Raw genomic sequence first — 22388 nt, forward strand, 5'->3', positions numbered from 1 at the left:
ACATGTTTGTAGGGCTTTTTTTGAAAAGGAAATTTGAATGTGTCCTACAATGCAGATTTTGAAATTCTGATCTTTTGGATAAGGTAGCAGAGGTATCGTTAATGAAAACTCTGCTGGGTGCAGCATGGACTGCGGGTTCCCAGCACTTGAAATGATTGATGGAAGGAGACGAGCAGAAAAGCAAACAGCAGCGGATTATGTTTCAGGGCAGAGCTTAAGCTTTCAGGAAGAGAAAGATTTTATTTTTGCTGAAGTGCCTGTCATGGAGGTGATGCTAGCATTGGGTGCTTCACTGTGTTCTGCCAGCCCCTGCAGACAGGTAGATGCTCACAAAGAGGAGCTTCCATCTGTGCTTCCTGCAAAGTTCTTTCTCAGCTTCCTACTTTTAAACTTACTATCTCTACCTCTTCCTCCCTTTCCCTGGCTGTTATCACTGTTCCTCATCTTTTAACCACTCTTGGTTTTCGTTTTTCTCTTTTCCCCCGGAATCCCAGCTGTGTGTGCTGTACTCTCACTGCTGTGGCGCTTCCTCCTGGGGTTTCTGCACAGAGCCTCAGCCCAGCTTTGCTGGGTGCTCGTGGCACCCTGTGCCTGAGGCCAGGCTGTGGCTGAGCCAGTTCCTGTTTGCTCAGAGTGCTGTGTGGTGGTCACAAAATGGCCCAAAATGGCCCAGCTGTGGAGCCACCCAGCGCTAGCTCCTTGTCGTGTGCTGTAAGGGGGGAAACTGAGACCAGCAGCACACCAAGTGAGGATGTTACAGGATAATGTGCCAGGCAAGTTACTGCCATGGACCCCGAGAGGTGACTCTCAAAAGTGCTGCCTGTGGCTTTCAGAGGGGCAGAGTTGTCTCTAGGGAAGTTTCCTAACGTTTGTTGGCAATAAAGTGAATTCTTGAAACCGGTAATACTTGCATAAAGTAACTGCCTGAATTTTCAGGGGTAGTAAAATCAACCTTAGTCTGGGTCTCAGCCAGAGTCTGGAGGAATTTCACATACAGATTGGATAGTCAGTGTAGGATATCTGACTTTTTATTTATTTATGTGTTAACATTGGGAAATGCACTTTTATGTGTGAAAACTCAGTGTAAGACTTTAAAGAACTAGAGAACAGAAGAGACACTACTGCTCTACCACCCTCCAAGTTGTCATCTTGTTCTATCCCATCACTTACAATATGGTCTGAATATATAGTACATGGTAATGACTATACATCTGGGATAATGTGGGCATTAGAGTAAATTCTTCATGCTCTAAAGTGAAAGCATAGCAAACATTCAAGAAATTGTATCTAGAATTTTCATAGAATGAAATAAAAATTTTCCAACTTCTGTTTGATATTAAGAATTATGGTTAATTTCAAAGCATCAGATTTTCTTTGTGCTGGAAGATCCATTTTCTGTCCCTGTCTGCAGCAATAGTTGAGCAGATACTTGAACTCTTTACCAGTAGTGTCTGGACTTTTGTTTTACAGTTTTAGTGTGTGGAAAGGTGTAAGACAATGTCTGTGTTTTTATCAAATGGAAAGAATTTCATCAGGAAATGTCTCCACTCCAAATACGTCCAGGTTTTCTTTACTGCAATCAATACAGTTATTCATGGATTTCTGCTCCCAGCTCTCTCGTGGCTATATTTAACATATGTCATTGTGCTGGGCTACATCGTTTTAAGAAAGTTGTTGTTGTTGTACAGATGTGTGCTGCAGTGAGGCCAGAGCTGAACACAGGCAGGGTGCTGTAGAAATGTCTCCTGCTCCTGTGAACATGAGCAGGGTTGCTCTGTGTGTTGGGTTTTGCTGAGGGCTGGTTTACGTTTCTGTAGTGGCTGAAGTTGGCCAGCTCAGAACATCATCCATGCTGTACATTCAGCACCTCCCAGCTTTGCATAAATAATTGCTCAGATAATCTGTGGAGTTTGTGTAGTGCTGAAAACAATTTACTGCTGCTGCCTATGGCATTCTATATCTGCTTGTTGTGATGATGTGTCCTCTGTTGACAGAACAGATTTATTTTATTTTTCAGGAATTCTGAGTGTTCTGAAATGAAGTGACTTTTTCTTTTAAAGGTCAGTGGTTACCTAGACACAATTAGGAGCATCTTTGCTGTTCTTATTGACAAGGATGAGCCAACATCACATGTGAGAAGCAAATGGTGTATTTTGTTTTATTTTTTTCTCACCCACCTGCTGTCTCCAGTTGATTTACTGTTGAAATGTGATGCTAGGCAGTCAAAATGCATCACTTAAACACTGCTCCCAAGCTGAACTTTGGGATTTTTAGGGTACGTATGTGGAACACTTCATTATGGGTGTAACTACCCACAATTATTAAGAACTTCAATAGAGTGCAGATCTCTGGCACCATCCAGAGGGCATTTGCCACTTTTTATTTAAGTCCCAGTTGAGTATTTGTTAACACTTGTAATTTTGAAGAGTGTTTGACACTTAGGCATGCAGATGCCATTGGTTTTGAGTGAGTTGGCTCCTTTTGCAAACCTCAGCTGTGTGTCCTTCAGTGGGACAGCTCCCTTCATTGGGATCACCAATGCTTCCTACTTACATCATGTTGGGATGCCCTTGTTTCTCACATACAATTTCCAACTTAGTAGCCTGACAGCATTACCTGCAAGAAGTTTTTATTGCTCCATTCTACAAACACAGCATTTAAACAACAACAACAATAGCAAAGTATGGCATGTTTACTCAGGAAAGGCTGCCGTGCATGGGATCTGGATGCCTGCTCTCTGTGGTTTGGGTTTGGGATAGGTGTCAGTGTGTAGTGCCCTGTGGCTCTGCTTCCTGGGGCAAGGCAGGAGATGGGAACACGGCCAGGCAGCCTGGGGTGGGTGTCAGCTGCAGAGAGCTGGGGCTGGTACCTGTCTGAGAGGCAGCAGTGCTAGAGCTTGGTTCATTTCCACAACACTGTTTCAACAGGATGCAGTTTACTGAGGCAGAGAGCAAGGCCTGGCTGCAAACTGACTTCAATAAATACAGTGAAATTTCCACCCAGCTTTGAGCAGGAATTAAGTTAATTTTTTATTACTGACTTTTATCTCCTTACAGTTTTAATTTAATAGGCCAATGAGGAGTTATGATTATATTCATTTCAGGTGTCATCCCTTTAGGGTAAAGCCATATTACATGATTTTGGAAAAGAAGATAAATGCAGAAATTATCACAAAAGTAATTTTTGTCATTTAAGTTGTTCTGTTGCAAACTACGTATTGCAGCTTGACAAGAAAATAGGGTTGCAGCCTTTTTTGAAATGCTGTCACACCTGTTTTTGTGGTAAGCCTTTGAACTCTGGAAGGGTGAGAGCCCTCAGGCAAAGGAGGTACCCCCATGATGTTTTGCTGAAGTGGGGCTGTAGTATGAATTTGAAATATCTAAGGGCTTTTTTCCCCATCAAATTGTTTTCGATTGGATTAGGTTAGAGTAATGCACTTGATAGTAATGCTGGAAATCTGTAGGATGATCTGATAAAAAGATTCCTGATTTTGTTTGACCTCACTACAAGTGTGGTGCCTTGTAAATGTGTATGAATATGCTGCCACATCTGATGAGGAAATGAAAGGTAGCCCAAGCCTCACAAAGGGTTGGTGGCAGATCTACAATAAGAAATCAAGACCTCGTCTCCTGGCTGCCTGATCTGCCCTTGTTTGTCTGGATCCATGTTTTCTTTTCATCAAAGACATATCTCTCTCCACATTACCCACAGGTAGTACTACCTTTAGCCATTGCAGGTAGTCTCAGCACTTTTAAAAAAATCAGTTATTTGCCAAGTGAATGGAAAACTGGAGCTGCTGGATGGCTCTAAAATGGTGATGGAAGGGTGTGCCCAAGAGTTCAGCAGTTCATTTTGTGTGTGCATGCATCATTCATCTTTACCAAAACCCAGTTGTGTTTGACTCAGGCTCTTCCACAGGAGATTCTACTGGGGACTGCTGCAAGGAGGAGCAGGCCTGCTTGGTGGGAGCTACTCAGTTGCTCATGTTTTCAACTTGGTCACCTAAACACTATTAAGACTATTATCTTAGCCCTACCCTCCTTTTTTTAAAATCAGTTGACTAAGCCTGAAAGTGGAACTATGACTTTCATGCTTGAAGTGATATGGTTATTGCAATAAGGATTTTAATAAATTCACAGCTGGCTGTGGTTTGCATAGTGAGCATAAATTAAGTTCAGTGAGCTCTACTGTGTTACCTCCCTGACATAAAAGCTACGTCAGGCAGAAATACTTAAATACACCCTGCAGAAATCCCAAACAAGTCCTCTCCTGCTAAGCACTCTGTGTAGGTTGGTTTAATTTATTAATAAGTTGCTTAGCCTTGTTATTTACTGATACGTGGGCAGGCTGCTGTTGTGATTTTCTAAGCTACACAATTCAAATTGCTCTTGGCCACAGTTTTCAATGACAGTGTATAGAATATTTTGAGGACCCCTGAGCTGGCTTCATGGTTAAAGTGGCTGTGGTGTGCCAGGTCATCTGTGACAAGTAGCACCACTGGCTCCCAGCTGTTGGCTGTTGTTGGGAGGATGTGAAAAAGAACATATTAATTGATAGTCTGTGAGTGATCAACTTAACTCTGCTATTTTTGTATGAACCAAAGTAAGGAGCTTTTGCATTACATATTGAGGTGTAGGAGGGCTTTGCTTCTTTTTAGCTGGAGGTCTTTTTATCACTTTCAGGATACTCTGTGATGGCATACTTCAGACTTCTGCTTGTACTGATATTCGCACCTGACAGTAAAAAATACAAGTAATTTAGGTTGCGTTCCTAATATCACTGTTTTATTTTGCACTTTTTAAAATTTTTAAGCACTAGACCAAGCAGGATTGGGTAATTCTTGGTCTGCTGACTAGACTGGCCTTGCCTTTGGTTCCTTTGGGAGCAGAGCTGTGCAGAATGGTTTTGCACACTCTTGCATTAGTGCTGATTGCTTCCACTCCTGCCCTGAACATGTCTAGTTACCTTCCACTGCTCTTTGCAACTTTTTCTTGATGCAGAAGTTGCCCAGAGCTTTGAGCTGTGGGTGCTACTGTCCATCCATTATCTGCATGGAATTTAAGCAGTGTCTGATGTCAACTCAGAAACATTTAAATATACTGTGGTCCAAAATGTTAGATCTGCTGTACCTTATACATGCAGCTGCTTCATATTGTGAATTTCAATGGGCTTGGCTGTTTGTGTCTATGTGTCCATTAGAAAGAGCTTGGAAAATACTATTCAAAATGTTATGGTTGCACTAAAACTGTTGGTGGCCTCCTAAAATTTGAAAAGCAAATATCACCATTGTTTCATGTAGTGAAAAGAAAACAATTTTGGCTAATATTTTGCAAGAACTACAGACAAAATGGTGTGTAAACGGAGACAATGTTCAGCTGGTGTCTCAGGTTAGCCCTGTCTCAGCTGCCTTTTGAGGGCTGGCTCTCCTGGGTAACTGCTACTTTCAGGAGTCAGTCCTGGCTTTCTTTTGGGTTCGATCAAGTAACTTTTTGTCCAAGGAAAAGAAAAGCAAGGCCCTGTAACCTTCATAACTGCTTTTAAAACCTCATAATTATTATTTGTTTAATTTGGCCGCCTCCCTCTGCAATAATCCCAGGTGTTAAGTGTCCCCCTGGTGTCACAGGTGGGGGCAGCCTGGCAGGACCCTGTCTGTGCCCCGTGTCCCTGGGGCAGGGTGCCTGCTGGCAGCCACACTCAGTGGCCTTCTTTCACCCAAGTGTGAAACTTGGCTGCAAGGCGCCCTTGGAAAGCCACACTGCCTTGCTGCTGCACAAAGAAAATCGCTGCTCCTCGGGGAAATAGCAGAGTTAGAGCCTGGTGCCCATGTTATAGGATGCCAGCACAGCGAGCGTTTGCATTCTCAGAGCTCTCTGCCTTGCCATCAACAAGGACTGATTGTGCAGGACCAAAGGATTTGCCTTCAAGACCTGTTCTTGAGTTGCCATTAGAGTTTATGCATTAATCATTGCCTGATACTTTTTCTTTTCCTTGGACACCATCAGCTGGCATATTTGGCTTTAGATTGGAAGAAATTAGTTTGTAGTAGATTGCTGTAAAGTGGTAGAATAATCTCCCTGTTCAGTAAAAGTTTGATTTATATGGCATTGTTGTCTTCCCAGGATGTACGTGTGAAAGGAAAGAGCATTCTAATTGCTTTTACATCCCATGCAGTAAGAAAGTGGATTTTGGAGAAACAAATACAAAAACCAAAGTTACTGTGTAGTCAAATGGATTTATAAAGTGTTAAGCATTTTTAAAAATACCTTTTTTTGGCTCCTGAGAGGTGATCAATTCATGTTACTGAACGTAGAAGTTTCTCTTAAAATTTCATTTTTAATTTTTCATGAGAAATTTAGACTTAAGTCTTTCTTACAACCTTAAGTTATTGAAGGCATAAAGGATTTGCTCTGGTAAATTCAGAGAGAGGTTTTCCCAACCATTGTGATGCAGGAAGGAAAGGAAGGAAAATAATCCAGTCCATCTGAAGTTTCAGGAGAGCATTGATCAAAAAAGCATTGCAATGTGTCTCCTGGTGGGAAGGGTGTGGACATCTTTAATGGTCACTTACTGCACAGTAATGCTCTGAAATAGAGACTTCCACATCTGTGAGTATAAACAGAGTAAAGGATTGTAATCCCTTAATGGTAGAAAGGCATTTTGGTTGTAATGGGGGTAGTGCTGAGCACATCAGTGTTTCAATGAACGAGTCCCCATGCTCATGGAGAGTAATGCTTCCTTTCTGCTGCTGTGAAGTACATATTAATTATGTGTTTCAAACATTACTTTCTGGTATTTTTATCTCCTCATCAGTGATTTCTCATCTGGATCTTTCATTACTTCCAGAAAGTCATGGCCAGGATTGATACAAGCCAGACCACCCTGGCCTCTGCTCCTGTCCTCCCGAGGGCTGTCTGCAGGTTTGAGCTCTTAATTGCAGCACTCTGAGTCATCTCACTTCAGCATTGTAACTCCTCCTTTTTAGGGCTTTGTGTATTACTTTTCCTCAGCTAGCAATCAAAAATTCAGAGGCTCATTTCCTTGCTTCCTTTTTCGGAAATGAGCTGTCTTTTTTGGGATAACTTGAGGATAAAGCCCATGCATCCTATTTAAAGATCCTGATTAGCACATGTTGAAGAAGGTCATGAAGTTTCTTAACCTACAGTCCATTAAAACAGATCAGAAGGGCTGTGCATTAAGTTTTTGCTTAGCTTAGAACAATGGTATTTCTTGCTTACTGAGAAAGCCCTCTTTCAGATAGCCTGTTCCCCTGAAGCAGAGCTCATACTTTCTCCTGGCCATTAAGGAATGAATGAATGAGAGGATGTGTTTGGTTGCTTTCAAAGACATCTGTTTAAAAAGCCAGTGATTGCTATTTTGATGATTCTTTCTTTACAAACCTACCTCTTATGCCCTTTCCAAAGTCAGATGTGGTGACTTGCTCTTTTTAAATTCAAATTAAAATCATCCCCAAAGTGAAATTCTGATACGATACAGATATGGTATGTGATAGGCATGAGCAGTGTCAGCTCAAACATACATGCATGATAGGACAGGAGCAGTGTTAGCTCACATGCAAGTAGACTTATGGTTTATTTCCCCTGAAATTTTCAGTTTATTTTAAATCAAAATAATACAAATAAATGAAATGTTTTCTTCTAAACGTTAATTAGTAGACTGTTTAAAAAAATAAAGCCATTTCCTTAGAAGGAACTGAACAGTGTTGATTACATTGACAGATTTTTGATGTGGAAATTTTGCATTTTAAAACTAGTTACCTCTCTAAGAATATAATTACTCTAGGAGGGAGATAATGTTGAAAATCTGCATTATTTTTCGAACACAACAATCTTGTTATTTATAGTTTAAGAGGTGTTTGATATATGCATTGACTTTACTTAAAGGAACTGTTGCTCTCGGAAACTACCCAAAGAATGAGCTGAGGTGTGTTTCCTCTTAGATAAAACTGAATTTCCTATCTGCAGCCCAGCAGTCACCTGTCAGTTGCAGAATTGTTAGAATGAGAAATACTTTCTTCAATTTTTTTTTTGTCTGAAACACTTGTGTCTTGTATTATATTGCCATTAGCAATGTCATGTTCAGTAAATTATCTGCCTCTGACAGAGCAACAGTGTTTATTTACGCTTTAGATCAGTGATGGTATCTTGAAGAAAAGAGATGTTGTACATGTAGCAGCTTCTTGTAATTTTTTTTTTTTTTTTTTGCTAAGCCTGGAAGATCAGTCTGCACTCTTCTCAGAAGTTCTGGTTTATTCCAGCAAGTAGGAAACTTCCTTATGCTTGTATGAGAAACTTGGGTAGGAACTTCCCACTAGTCTACAGTTTTTGTGTTGGTGTACTTGAAGGTACCATGTCAGAAACTAAAGTATGTACTCCTCAGTTTTAGTTAAAATATCAAATAAGCAAACAAACAAGTCCCACAAACCAAACAATCATAAAGACACAAACAATAAACCCAAACCTCTCCTCTGGGCATCTGAGATGAGCTGGCTTTAACCATTCTGCCTTTAGTTCTAGGTGAGTTTTTCTCTGCAGCTGAGGACTCAAGATATTGGGAAACACCCTTTAAATATGTAAAATTCATTCCTGTCATGTCATATTTTTAATTTCCACCATATTAACTCACTATCCCAGATCTGGGCACTGACTTAGAGGCAGAAAGAGCCTGTGGCCCATTTTTGTGGCCAAAGGCTCCCTGAGTGCCAGGGAGCTGAGGGCTCTGTGCCTCAGTGATCGTATCTCAGTGGATTTCTTGGCCATGGAGGAGTTCCTCTCTGAAACAATGATGTGCTGTCTGCATCCCCTCTGTCTGTGTGCTCTATGTTTTCTTCCACTAACTGGAAGGAAGTTGTAGTTTCACAAGGACAGACTTGGCTTTCATTCCATAAGATAATTTGTTTTGTTTTGTTCTCTTGACTGGGTCAGCAATTATATCATAAAAAGGATACAGCTGCAGTGATTCTAATCAATTAGCCAAAACATTTATCAAGGTACTAAAGCCACGAAATCACACAATTAGTGGTGAAGCAGTAACAGCAAGTTTGCCTTTCATCTCAATACTTTTACAGGTTTTTGATTTAGAGGAGTAGAATAGAGAGTTAAATTCTTGAGCATAGGGGATAACTCTGTAATGAAAACCTCAAGTGACCAGTGTAGTTTTAAAATGCCCAAGCAAGTTTTCAAACTAAGGAACACTTTGGGTGGTGGAATAGTACTGCTCCCTTTCAGGGATGGTGATGGAAGCTCTCAGGCTGCACAGCTGTACTGAGATGTGCACACAAGCACTGTCCAGGCTCGGTAACTTTCTGCTGCAGTGCTCAGCCCAGGACAGACTTAGAAAGGAGCTTCTTCCTATGGAATGTTCTGCTTACATTGTGTTTGTATTCCACAAAGCTACAGTCCTTAAAAATGTAGTCAAAATAGGAATCTAAACCCAGTTTTAAATGGTTCTGCTCCAATGATGTCCCTTGGTCTCCTCTAATGTGAGTTATGCAGGAGCTTGCATGTTGAAGCAGGGTACTCTGAGGTTTGGTTACTGTAGATTCAGGCCAATGGCTGAGTCTTAATGACTAAATTTAAATGTTTTTTTTTTCTGTCAGCCATGACTGTGTTACGTGGAGGTCAAGTGCCTCTGTGCCAAAATGTGTTGATATCCTTGTGGCATGTCTTCTGCTCTCAGCATAACCTAAGAATAGTGTAACTGGTCTTCTTAAGCAGCTCTTGCATTTTTTTTAGATTTTTTACAGTTTTACAGAGAGCCTGTATTAGCCTGTAAATTCAGCCTTCAGCCTCCACCAAATAAGATACTGTGGAGGAAAACCTTTCAGCCTGGGTTCTAGATGCAACAATAAGGTACTTGTTTATATGGTTTTTCAGTCCACATTCAGAGATGCTAAAAGTGTAGACAGATTTCAAATGATGATTTAATTGTTTACAAGTGAGTGTTTTCTGCAGCATACAAAAGAGATGAACTAATCCCCAAAGGCTTTTTGATATAACTTGAACAGATGATTTCCTGACATTGTTATATATCCTGGTTTAAGGCAATGAATAATTAGCTATTTAAGTTTAAAAAAAAAATACCTTGAGAGCTAGATGTCAGCTGAAAAGCTGTCAGTAAATTGGGAACAGCTTTGCATGTCAAGTTGATTATAGCAATGAATAAAAGGAATTACAGGAAAATGAACCATGCAGTGTGCAGTTTTTAACTTCAGTCTCCCCACAGTTTCTCCCATCTCATTCTCCAGATTCCTAGGGTGCTTGTGATACTACCAAGCTGTGGAGTTCCCTTTCACAAAATCCTTTACCGTGAGCAAGTTTTTCTTATTGTTTACTCCTCTTCCTCAATGTGCAGTGACTTGAAACTTTACATTCAAGGATTTCCCCCCTCCAGCCCCAAGTGCCATTAATAGCATCTTTTGTCTGAGTTCCTGAGATCTGGAAAGCCACTTACTACACAGCCTCAGTGCTGGGCAGCTGCCTGGGGTCAGGCAGGCAGCTCGGCCTCCCCTGCACATCCTGCAAGCTGCCACGTTTATCCTCCAGTAACAGAGATTATTTTATGTTTTCCAAAGTGGATTGGATGTGACAGAGCAGTTGCTAGGTCTGAGCTGAATGTTTGTGAGATGATACCAAGTGAGCTGCAGTAGAGTTGTGGGGCCTTTTATTCACAGCCACAGCCAAAACCAACCCAGTGCTTGGTCAAAAGGCTACCATGGACACACAAGCTAATTAAGATCTTAAAAATCTGTTTCATTGAAGCAGATGGGAATGAATTAATGTTCTTTGAATTATTCATCTTGAAAATAAAATTGTGCATCTGTATTAAAGATATGAATTTAGATGGGCTGAAATCCTGTGACACCTCCCAGTGTGGAGGCAGCACTGACTGCAGTGCAGGGAATGGAGATGCTTTGGCAGGAATTGAAGGACTCATGTGCATGTTCTTACATGAGCAATTGTCACTGTGCCATCCGAAGGCCAGTGCAAAATTAAGCTGCTGTAGGGCCATCTGGATGACAATTGCTGTTTACCAACACACAATACCTGTCTGATGTGTGGAAGTGGCAGATTTTGCCTCTCTGTCATCATTGTGACTGTAGTGAGCCAAAGCAGCGCTGGAAGCCCGTTCCAGAAGAGAGAAGGAGCCTCTCTTGGCAGAGGCAGATGTGCTGTTTATGCAGAGGTGGCTTATTGAAAATAGATTGCAGATGGTGTGACAGCAGTGATGCATGGAAGAGGGGTTAGAGGGAAGGAAAAGAAGAAAAACCTGGAAATTAAGGATGGAGGTTAGAGTTTCCTCACTGACTGCTTCCCCATTCAGGCAATGAGCAGCAGTTGCTTTGCACTGTAATACTGCAGCCCTTTCCTTTACCTGTGCATGTTTCTTGTCATGTCATCAAATGTGTGATGTGGAGCACGGTTTGTTTAAACCTTGGGGTTTTGGGTACTGGTTTTGTGTCCCATCTTAGTCCAATGTGTTGGCTTCAGCTCATCGTTGGAAATAAATGATCCTTTGGGGCTGCAGTGATTTTCATGGTGGTGCAGCATAAACACAGCAGCAGTGTGCACCAGTGTAGGGTTCAAACCTGAGCTCCTACACTCCATTGCTAAGCACTTGGCTGTTTATGAGGGGCTTAATAGCATCACATGAATGGATTGGTAGCTAAATGAAGGATTGACAAAGCTAATCTCTGTGAGAATCCTCTTTAATGAGTTAATGAGGTGTTCTTATGGGCTCCCTACACACACAGATGCTAATGAGAGTTTTTCTAACTTACCAAGTGATGAAACTTGGATCTGCATCCAGGCTGATAATAAAAATGATGGATAGGTTCTGTTATTTGGGAAAAAATATGTTTTAGTTCTGGCATGAAAACTGCAGAAGGGAGCCAAAAATGCTGTTCTACCTGCATATTCTTTATCTTTTCCTGTAGCTTATTGATAAAACTCAAAGTCTAGTACTAAACCCTCTGTACTTCCAAAGGTGAAAATCAGCAACTGTATTTAAAAAAAGTAAATTATCTATTTCATCATTTAAAGATCAGTGTTACCAAATTCTGTTGTTAAAAGTTTCATTCAAATTTTTCAAAAAGTTGTTTGTTCGGTCAGGATTTTTTGGTCATATCTGTTGTTTTGTGTTAGGAGTTCTTGTTTGTTTTGTTTCTTTAATTTTCCCCTCCCCTATCATAAAGATTGGAATGTAGTAAGTTCATGCAGAGGAAGTGTCTGGGCCTAAATGGATTTATCAGGGACTTTAATCCATAACCCCAAAATTTTTTAAGCTGTATCAGGGAGATCATGAAAGCACAACTTTGTGGGATTTAAGGCATTTGTGTAATTTTTAGTGGTGGGATTTTCCTTTCCTGGCTGTGTTTGACTGGGAGGTCTCAGCCTTCCTCTTGTCAGTGCACTCCTGCATTCCTGACGTGTGCCAAGGGCTGTGTTGCTGCCACACATCTCGTTTGGCTCTTGGGCAGCAGGAAATTCTGTTTACTTCAGGGTGGCCAGCGGGGAAGGAGATGTGCAGTGCTGTGAGCTTGGGGTGAGGGCGATGGATGACAGGCTGCTGTGGCTGGAGCATGCCAGCCCTGCCTGCCAAGGATCTGGGAGCAGGATCCTGGTGCTGGACGTGTCCCCTTCACCTTACAGCAGCCTTGCATCTGTCAGACACAATCCAGCTTTAATGCAATCATCAGATTTTGTTGGCGTGCTCTTTAATCCTCGTTCCAGGTCATTAATGAATTTGTTCAATATGACCTCCCCTCAGCTCAATACAGTGCCATTTATCATTATCATTTGTTTACAGTCCTGCAGCCAGTTCTCAATTCCAGTGCTCTGCTTGCCCCTTCCCAAGTCTTTTTGAATTAATTTTTCAATTAGGATTTCGTGAGACACGTATGCCGTCCTAAAATCCAGAAAATATGACCTCCTCTGTTCCTTTCATCCACTGCTCTCTAACTCTATCAAAGAACAAATAAAGCAATTAAATTTGTCTGGCAGGCTTTATTCTGTATGAAGCTATATGGGCTGCTTCTCATTCTATTGCCCTCAAGATTTTTAGCTGGATTTTCTTAAAGCTGATTTTCCCTTGCCTTTCCCTTTCCCTCAAGAAAGACCCAGGGCTGTGTTCCTAGCCTCTTGGTGTCCTCAGTTTATTCTTTTGAAAGATCTTTCTCTATGAGAATAGCAGGATGGAAAGGCTCAGGGCAGGACCCCGGCTCTGTGCCAGGGTGTTCTCCTCTCTGAGAGGGCCCTGGGTGGTTCAGGAGGGTTCAGACCTGAATTGGTGACTCCCCAGTGTGGCTGTCACTGAACAGCCAAGCTTTGCTCTGCTTTGAGAGCAGGGACTGCAGGGGTGTCTTTTTCTGTGTGCAGTGCCAAATCTGGTGAAAATGTGCTTTGTTTTTGTTGTTGTTGGGGTTATGCCAACACCACTTAAGCCCACCACCGTGTCTCTCTCTTTTCCAAGTGCTTTGATGTGGATTTCCAGCTCGATTACCTGCGATAGCTCCAAGTGCAGCACGCAGCCCTTGTGCTGATGGGCTGATTTCTGTTCACAGCCTGCCCCAGATTTGAAACTGGCCCTGCCCTGTTCTCTTCAGCTGCTCCTTTAACTTTGGAACATGTTCCTTGCTGCACAGGCTTTAATTTGCTTCTGGTAACTTACTTGCCTGGAAGCTTTGAATGAGCCTGATCTTTAAATTTGGTCAGGGTCTTCTTGCTGATTTTTTACGCTGTGTCCTGTGTCACATAATATTCAGGCAGATTGTTCTCATAACAGATGATGACTGGAATGGTTGTCAGACAGGACATTTTTCCCCCTATAAATGCAATGGTTATACTCTCAAGTGAATTAGTGTCTCCTTCCATGTGCTTTTTTATGTAGCTGTTTAAGACACTTGGTTACTCTATAAATATAGACTCTTCCAGCTCTATTAAAATGTTGCATAAGGACATGTGTCATTTTTTTCTTTTATTTTTTTTTCCCTTTCCATCACAAGAGCTACAAATAACTCACATCCATGAGTGTCATTACACTCAAAATCATACCAGGCTGTAGCTCCTGGGGTGCCCTCTTGGAGGCTTCCATAGCAGCATCTGCTGGGGAAGTGGGCACGAAGCTGTGGTTCACAGCAGCAAGGGCGTGTGGGGCTTTCAGAGATGAGCTGGGGCATGGGGGAAAAGATCTTTGTCAGCAGCATCCGGTGCACTTTGCCATCTCTAAGCAACCCACTTATATTGATCCATTAGATTAGTGTTCCTTGTCTTTTTACACATTTGCATTTTATGCTGAAATTCGTTTGCCACCTGAAACCAACTGTGCAGTTTGTTAGAACAACTGAACAGTGCAGCAAAGCTGTGGCTCCTGCCAGCTCTTAATAAATTATTAAGGAAAGCAGGACAGTTGACCCTTGCTGTGAGTTGGTCAGATGTATCATTCTTAAGCACAGATTTGGAAAGTGGTGTTGGAGCAGCTGTGCTGTATTGAGGTGTCAGGGCTGAAAGATAAGTGTGCCTGGAGTTAATAAGTGAAAACATTAACTGTCTGTTGCTCGTACCTGTGAGACAGCATGTCTGGCCTGGGGAGCTGACACATTCAAAATGTCAGAGCAGTGCTGGGACAGCAGCATCTCGGTGGCCAGGCATATTTTACAGACCTCTGGGGAAGCTCCCTGCTGCTATCAGTGTGCTGCAGTCGCTGGCCCTGGCTATGTCCACGGGTCTGTGCTGAGCTGACTGCTCAGCACAGATACTTTTCAGGTGGTAAAAGACACCAAAGATAAGAATAATTCCAGCTTCATTTGTAACTGGAACAGTAACAGACAGAAGATTCAGTGTGTGGCTTAAATGTTCAGTAAGATGGTATGGATTTATTTTGGGTAATGGTTTTTATAGAGGTATTAGGGAGTTCTGGGCACTGACTGTTATTGTAAGTAAGGAGTAGTAGGTGTTGCTGGAGTTTAGGTTCTGTAAATGACTACAGTCTTCTGTACAACTCCTTCAGAGAAGAGAACAGTTTTCTTTACTGAAAAGCAAGGAACTAGCAGGTCTTAGATTTAACTGAGCTGCTCTTCCACTTCTGGATAAGCATGTGATTATTCATTTGGGAGAAGACACAGACCCTCAGTTTCTTTGCTTTGAAGGAGCTATACAGGTTTATTTTACTAGCCAAGGACAATTTGTACCAAAGCCATCAGCTATTAAAGGCTGCAGTTGTTTCTGGTAGCAAAATATCCAGAGTTGGGATAGACAGGGGAGGAGAGGTGGTGGGGTAGCCCTGTATGTGAGGGAGGGTTTTGATTGTCTAGAGCCTATATTTTATACTCAGGGGTGTTGCCCAAGACAATGCTTTTATGGAGCTGATCTACATCTTAAATTGTGGTCGGTGTCCTGGATTAAGATGCCCTCCCATTCTTTGCAGCTTCTCAGCAAACTAGTTGAGAAAATGATCTTGAGTAAATACATTTTCACCCAACGGTTTGTGTTTAGTCAGGATCAGTTCTGCAGTTTGACCACACAAACAGTTCATTTGTCAAAATTAAGGGCTGGCAGAAGCCACGTGGGCTCATGTTGCTGCTGAAGAGCAGGTTGGTTAAGCTGTGCACCACTGAGGCTGTTGGCAGTGAGGGCAGCTCGGTGGTTTGGAGCAGACTCTGCACGCTCTGGTGGCCCGCGAGCTCACAGGAGCTGCAGGACCACCCAGCACCTCTGACTGGGGCTGTTCCACATCCACAACTTGTCACTGCACTCCACTCTGACCACCCTGGAAATGCTCACTCTTTGCAGACATTGGTGCAGCTTCTGATGGTGGGCAATGTGGTGAAAGTCAGATCTGCAAGACCATTTTCTGGGTGACTGCAGGATTTCCTGTGCCTTGCCCTGCAGCTCGTGCCCCAGCTGGCAGGACTGGCACTGCTGGGAAGTCACTCTTCCCCAAATAAGTCAGCATGTGAGATAGCTGGTGCTGCAGAGGCAGCTGTTAATGTGACTTGTAGCTAAGGGTTACAATTAAGGTTACTGAACACTTCCTGTAATTAGAGGCTGGGTTTCACTGCAGGAACATGTATGCAGGGAAACTCTGTGCCTTGGTGCCCTGGCTGCTGCTCCAGGGCACTGGTGTCACCACCATCCTTGGGGTGTGTGGGAGGTTACCTGACTTGTGCTCCCCCTCAGTGGTGCAGAGGTGGCAGAAATGCAGAGAAGTGGCAGTCCAGGCAGTCCCTCCAGATCCTGTTGTTTCATTTTACTTTTTGTTTCTGTGAGTAAACAAAGGTTTTGAGCCACATTCAAGTGTAGGATAAAAACCACAGGCTGGCAGGCTAACAAACCTCTGGGTCATAAAATGAGTCAGCAGAAGAGACGAAGCGACAGCGCCCTGGGATAGCTGTAATCCTCAACTGCAAATTGTGAAAACAGCACTGCCCACACTGGGAGCTGCTGTTCCATGGTCCTGCTTTGCAGGCTGCACAGCAATTGGAGAGAACATGTGAAATGTCACTTTTAGGTGAATATTTCGTATCTTTATCTGAACCTGTGGTTTCATGGGAAGAAGTATTTGGTGTTGGTGCTGGCATTTGTTACTGCTACTTGCCTTCTTATCCTGTCCCAACTGCTGTTCTTCCTTGGTATCCTCCTGCTCCTGCCTTTGCTGGCCACCTCTGCTGCACCAGCACAGCTCTCTTTGCCTAGTGGCATGAGCTGACTGAAAGAACTGATTCAGCTGTAAAGTGACATACAAAAATCAATAAAACTAAAAAAGAACTTTAGAAGCCAGTTTCCCTGTGTGTCTCAGGGTCCAGCTGCACAAAACCTGGAAAACCTCCTGCAATGCAAGTGCTGAGGTTCTGGGCTGAGGGCACCTGTGACTGGCTCTGCAGCTGGGGGCCATTGCCTTGAGCCAAGCCACACACTGATCTGTGCTGCCTCCAGGGATGGAGAGAAGTGACTAGAAATTAGTGAAAATTGGTCATCAAGTATAAAAAATCCTTTGAACTTTCTGCCCCACTATCAAAGCCAAACAGAGCTGCACTGGTACCAAAGGTGTGCAGTCCAGAAGTGATGGGAGGAGCAGGAGGTTTGTCTGCAGGAACAGGTCCAGTGCAGCCAACAGCACCTGGAGTCTAAGCCCTGGGCTTTCCAGGCTGAGGTTATGTGTGATTAGAAGATGGAGTTGCCATAGTCAAACCTGGTGTCTCTTGAAACTGCTGGAAAAACACCTTTTGTGGCATGGGGGAGAGGCATGTCTTGTGGTCAAGGTCCTGGACCTCGCAGGTTTCTCTCATATTTCCCATGTGACTTTGGAATACTTGGTTTATTTTTCTGTACCTCAGTTCCTCCAAACCTTCCTATCCTTTAGTTTTGTTTTGGGAAAGTTACAAAGTATTTGAAAATGTGTATTTCCTTTGTGGGAGTGAGACATTAACCCGTTACGAAAGACACAGTGGCCTAACCCCAGAGCTGAGTTGCTGTTCTCAGTGTCACCTTTCAATAGAAAACAGAGTCTTACCCTGATCAGTCTTTAAAGGTGATCAATGTGTCAGGCTGTTTATACAGCACTGTCATAGTGTTTACACTCCAGTCCCACTACAGATTTCATTTGATCACAAGCACTGGAGATTAATGATTCACAGCACTTGAAAAGTGGCAGTCTGAAATTTCAGATGGGATGATTGCTGTTGTCCCTGGGGTTTAGTTATCACAGCTCTTGTGGTTCTGTGTCAGGCTGCTGAAACCTGCTAGAATTAAAGTGGAACATGCACAGACCAACCAAAACTTTGCTTGGAATGGTGCCAGTTATTCTGATGTTTTTCCTGGGTGTTTCCATGTGATAATTTGCTCTCTTACCTTTTGTTAACAACTAATAATCAATGAGGGCAGGCAGGTTGGACAAAGCACAAAGGTTGTACCTTTTAAAAAAGAAGTGTGTACCCTCATCCCTCACATGTGGGGCTATTCCTGGGCACATGGTCATCCATAGCTGTGCATCAAACCATGCTCAGGAGCTGGAGGAGAGCTCTGGGATTTACCAAAATAGGACATTTATTTGGCACTAGTGATAGGTAGATGATTTTAAGATGCTTCTTCCTGCAGTAAGAGTGAAAGTCTTTCTGACTTTGGGCTTGAATTTTAAAACTATTTTTTGCTGTTGAAAATCAAATTTGACTGTATTTATGTCCTCCCATCTTCTTCGTCCTCCTCAGTTTCCTTATTATTCCTCAATTTCCTTATTATTCCTTATCCTTTCCTTGCTTAAAGAGGAGAATTGGGAGGTACTGTCTGCAGTTGTGTTTTGGGGACCCTCAGGTTGGCTCCAAGAGCTGTTCTGAATGTACCTGTAACTGCACAGGTAGAGTGAGCAGCTGGGAACAGAGTGAAAGAAAACACCTCTGTGCAGGGCAGAGGTGGCACCAGGGACAATCCAGCCACATCTCTTTGTTTCACAGTCAGGGGAGTGCAGCAATGTTGTACATTGAGCTGCAGTTGGGAGAAAGGTTTAGGTTTTTCCCTATCACCATCTCTAGCAATTGTGCAAAAAAGTGTGAGCTGGACAAGGAGTTAACCTGGATTGTTCATACTTTTGCCCATAAAAGCCAAGCTTTTTCTCAGATAATTTGTAGGTGAATGTGACATTTGAGTGTTGTTTGTTCTAATGATGAAACAGTCCCCCTTGCAATGCTGCACAATGGTGACTGCACAAGTGAATACAACTCACCACAGCCATAAAGAGGGGGAAAATAAACAGGAAAAACTGTAGCTCACAGGCCCATGCTGATGCCTAGTGAATAATGCCATTGAAAACCTGGTTTGTATTTACAGCTTTCATTGGCCAGGAAGCTTTGGAAATTAGTAATTAACATAAGAAATCCATTCTATTCAGGAAATATTGGACTGTTTGTCTAGCTTTTAAATAGTCTGAAGCCTTATCTCTTACAGGAATCCCCGGATCTTTCCAGGATGTTTTATATATACAGTAGCTACTTCCTCTTATGGAAATACTGTCATTTGGAAGTGAACAGTGCATGTTGAAAAAGCTTTTGTCTGTAGTCAAATTGGCACCGACTGAGAAAATCCAGATGATCTCCCAAAGGGGAGCCTGTGCAGCTGAGCTGCTCTTTGTTACAGTAGTATTTTGCTTTTTGCATTTAAACACACTTTGTATTCTGTCTGCCCCACACACCTGCTAGTGTTGTGATCCTCTTGTTATGATATAAATGTGAGTGGCACAATGGAGGACAATGTTGTGACCAAACCAGCGTTGCTCAAGAGTCCAGCTGCAAAATGGATGAGTTTATCCCAGCTAAGTCTAGATGAGACGAGCTGTGAGTGTTGCCATCATTTGTTTTAGAGTAAGGCAGTCCAAGGACAAGAGTCCTCTCACGTCATCTCTCACCTTCAGATGATTTCTTTCCTCCTTTAGCTTAGCTGATGACATGATACTTGGATTTCATTGATGTTTCTCAGTTTCTTTCCACTCTTGGTGTCATTTGGCCACTTGTCAGATAGTATCTACTACATCTGTGTCATAATGGCGCTCTGGTGTTAAATGTAACCTTTCATCAGGCAGTTCTAAGTTAGCAGTGTGAGAGAGGTAATCATGGGCTTTTTCACCTGTGCACACTGTGCTGCCTGACCCATGACTTGCTGAGTGGAGGAAAGATGTGTCAGGACTTTCAAGGCCAATTTCCTCCTTAAATTTTTTTCCTGGATTGATAGCTTGTGGGTTTTTTTAGTATATTTATACTGATTGTTAAAAGCTGCTTTATAGGCATAATTAAAAGTAAAAAGGATATGTAGTTTCTTGGAGGAAGCCTACTTTTTTTTTTTTATTCTGTTCTGTGATTTAGCCAAAGTGAGAATCACAATGGCTCTAAATTCAAAATTAGTCTCAGGAGCCTGATAATCTGATAGATAAGAATTTTCTGAACTAAAAGTGTCTAATTGAGACAGATGAGATGGATTTGAGAGAGCACCATTGACCTGGTTCCGCTCTGTTAGGCTTTCCAATTAAACAGGATGTGGAGAGCCTGGCCTTGCAGAGTAATACCTGGACCAGCAGGACTGAGGTTTTAAATGTTCCTTATACTTTAAAAGATGTGCTTTTAAAGATTTTGCTTGAGTGCTAATCCCAGAACACTAATGATGGAGTTTCCTACAGGGATATTATCTCTTGCTAACCTTTTAATTAACAGGATAAACAGATGATTTTGTGCTTTTGTGTTTAGAAGTTCTTTAATGAGGTTTGAATCCTCTGGCCAAGCTAAGCTAAGAGTTCAGATTTTGACACCAAGGAAGATGCTAGACTGCAGAAAATGTGCAGTGCACTTGCATTATAATGTGCAGAACTGGAGAGAAGCTTTCATTAGGAAGAAATGTAATGGAAAACAAAATAACCACAGCTAACTGCAGCTGTTGAGAAGAAAAATTTTGCCAAGGATGTGGTCAACCCTTTCACCATCAAGTCTTGATCATCTTTATGAAAAGGTCTTAATGCCTTGAAATTACAGCAGCACCAGTCAAATATTAGCGTGATCTAAAACCAGTCAGCTGTAATCACAGAATTGTAAAAGAGAATTAAATCAAAGATGTGAGGGCCTGCACATGGCCCTCTGGTATACTCCTGTTACTGCAACTTTTTTTGCTCATCCAAATATTATAGACATTCTGTAAGTTCTGAGTGATTTCCAGATGTCTGGAAAAGTGGTAAATCTTAAAAGGAAAAAAAATCCTGCCATCCTTGTTCAAGCAGGTGTGTTTGTTCCTGATAGCACTACTTTAGGCCAATAACAGCTCAGAACACCCTCTTTTCCACTATTCCAGAGTAATGGCTGTTTCTGTCTGCTCTCTTTGTAGATTGAACCTCCTAGTCCCTACACCAGCTTGGAGACCCAGGTTAGTACTACCCCCCACACACTTCTGGCAAGAGATTCTCTGAAAGAGAGGCCTGGGCTGGTGCTGCCCACCACATGTATGGTGTTTACACTGGTGGTGTCCCTGGAGAGGGTGCAGGTGTAGCAGTAGCTCCTGACATGACTGGCTGGGCAAGGAGAGAAGCAGCGTCCTGGCAGGAAGCAGCAGGTGCAGAGGGTGAGGAAGGACCTGGTGTGAAGCTGGGCAGCAGCAGAATTGACTTGTCTGTGTTGGAAGAGAGGACACACTCCTCAAGGCAGAGTGAGCATCCTTTCACAGTGTTCTCATTTCTTTTTGTATATTCTGCTTCCCAGCCTTTTTCCAATTCCTGCTGCTGGTGTTGCTCTCAAACACTTGTGCTGCTGATTTTTTCTTTAGACATTACAATGAAAGGTAATGAATCTGTGGAGCTGCCTGGCACCAGAAGGTCAAAGTGACAGAAGGGATTTTACAAAGTCACTGATGCTTTGATTTGTGTTTTCTAACAAGGCAGCATCATTGATTTCCATTCTTGCTGATCTTTGGGAGACAGCAAGGGCTATAGAACTTGCATACTGAAGATGAGTGTTTATTCAGAACACATTTCCAATGCCCCTGAGTGACTGCATAAATATTTCTACCTTTGTCTTCTGCTGGCCTTTCTCTAGAGAAAGCTTTTGACTGTTTTGCTATTTGTTTCAACAAGCCTACTACATCTATTTTATGGACCTCACTTCAGAGCCAAGTCCTTGTGAGTCAAAACTGGCAAGGAAGGATCACACAGAGTTTGTTCAACACAGTGGCATTAGAAAGTGGTATCAAAACACAGTGTATGTAATAAAGTACTGATCTGTGCATGCTGTTGAACTAGAAATATACAGTAATAATGAAGACTTACAATATTACTGACTTGAAATAGTGTAAGAACATGAGTTTGTGTTAGTGAAGGTGCTGGGAGAGAATGTACATGTGAATATGAGCAAGAGAACTTTTCATTTGGAGAAGGAAGTGACAAGATCATCAGCTCCAGCTGCTGTGAATTATGGCTGAGGGGTTTCCTTCAGCCCCACAGACCTCCTCCTTACCCTGCTCTGCCAGCCTGCATCCTCTCTGACCTCAATGGCATTCCCTCTTCTGCCCCATTAGCTCCTTGCTGAGACTCCCAGCAAGACTGCCAGTCCCAAAGTTTCTGTATTTTCAAAGGACCTTAATATTGTTGTGGTCAGGGATGGCAGAGATTCATTATTTAATGAATAACAAGGGTAGAAATTAAGTGTATCCTCTTATGTACTGGTATTTCTGTCAGTGTTACTGAAAGCCACATCTGCTTCTGAAGCCATTTTCTGTAGAAAGCTGATTTCTTCTGATGTTGAAATAGATCAGGAGAGTCAAAACTTCATACAGGCAATGCACTTATGTCCCAAAGTGTTGTAGGCTGGGGGCTGCTCACATGCAGGGCTGAGACCAGAAGCTGTCCTGGAG

General features: G+C 42.5%; 1 protein-coding gene across 4 annotated transcripts in view; it reads left to right on the top strand.

The window, feature by feature from the left end:
• XYLT1 (xylosyltransferase 1) overlaps positions 1–22388 on the top strand; it is a 175607-nt gene that overhangs the window by 22710 nt on the left and 130509 nt on the right. For 2 of the 4 annotated variants that reach the window (XM_064390643.1, XM_064390644.1), the window contains exon 2: positions 20871–20909. The exons of the other annotated variants lie outside the window; for them this stretch is intronic. In XM_064390643.1, the coding sequence (XP_064246713.1) occupies positions 20871–20909 (39 nt within the window). The remainder of the gene's footprint in view (positions 1–20870; positions 20910–22388) is intronic. 4 annotated transcript variants of the gene reach the window in all.

Source organism: Passer domesticus, chromosome 15 (genome assembly GCF_036417665.1).
Source record: "Passer domesticus isolate bPasDom1 chromosome 15, bPasDom1.hap1, whole genome shotgun sequence".
NCBI classification, from domain to species: domain Eukaryota; kingdom Metazoa; phylum Chordata; class Aves; order Passeriformes; family Passeridae; genus Passer; species Passer domesticus.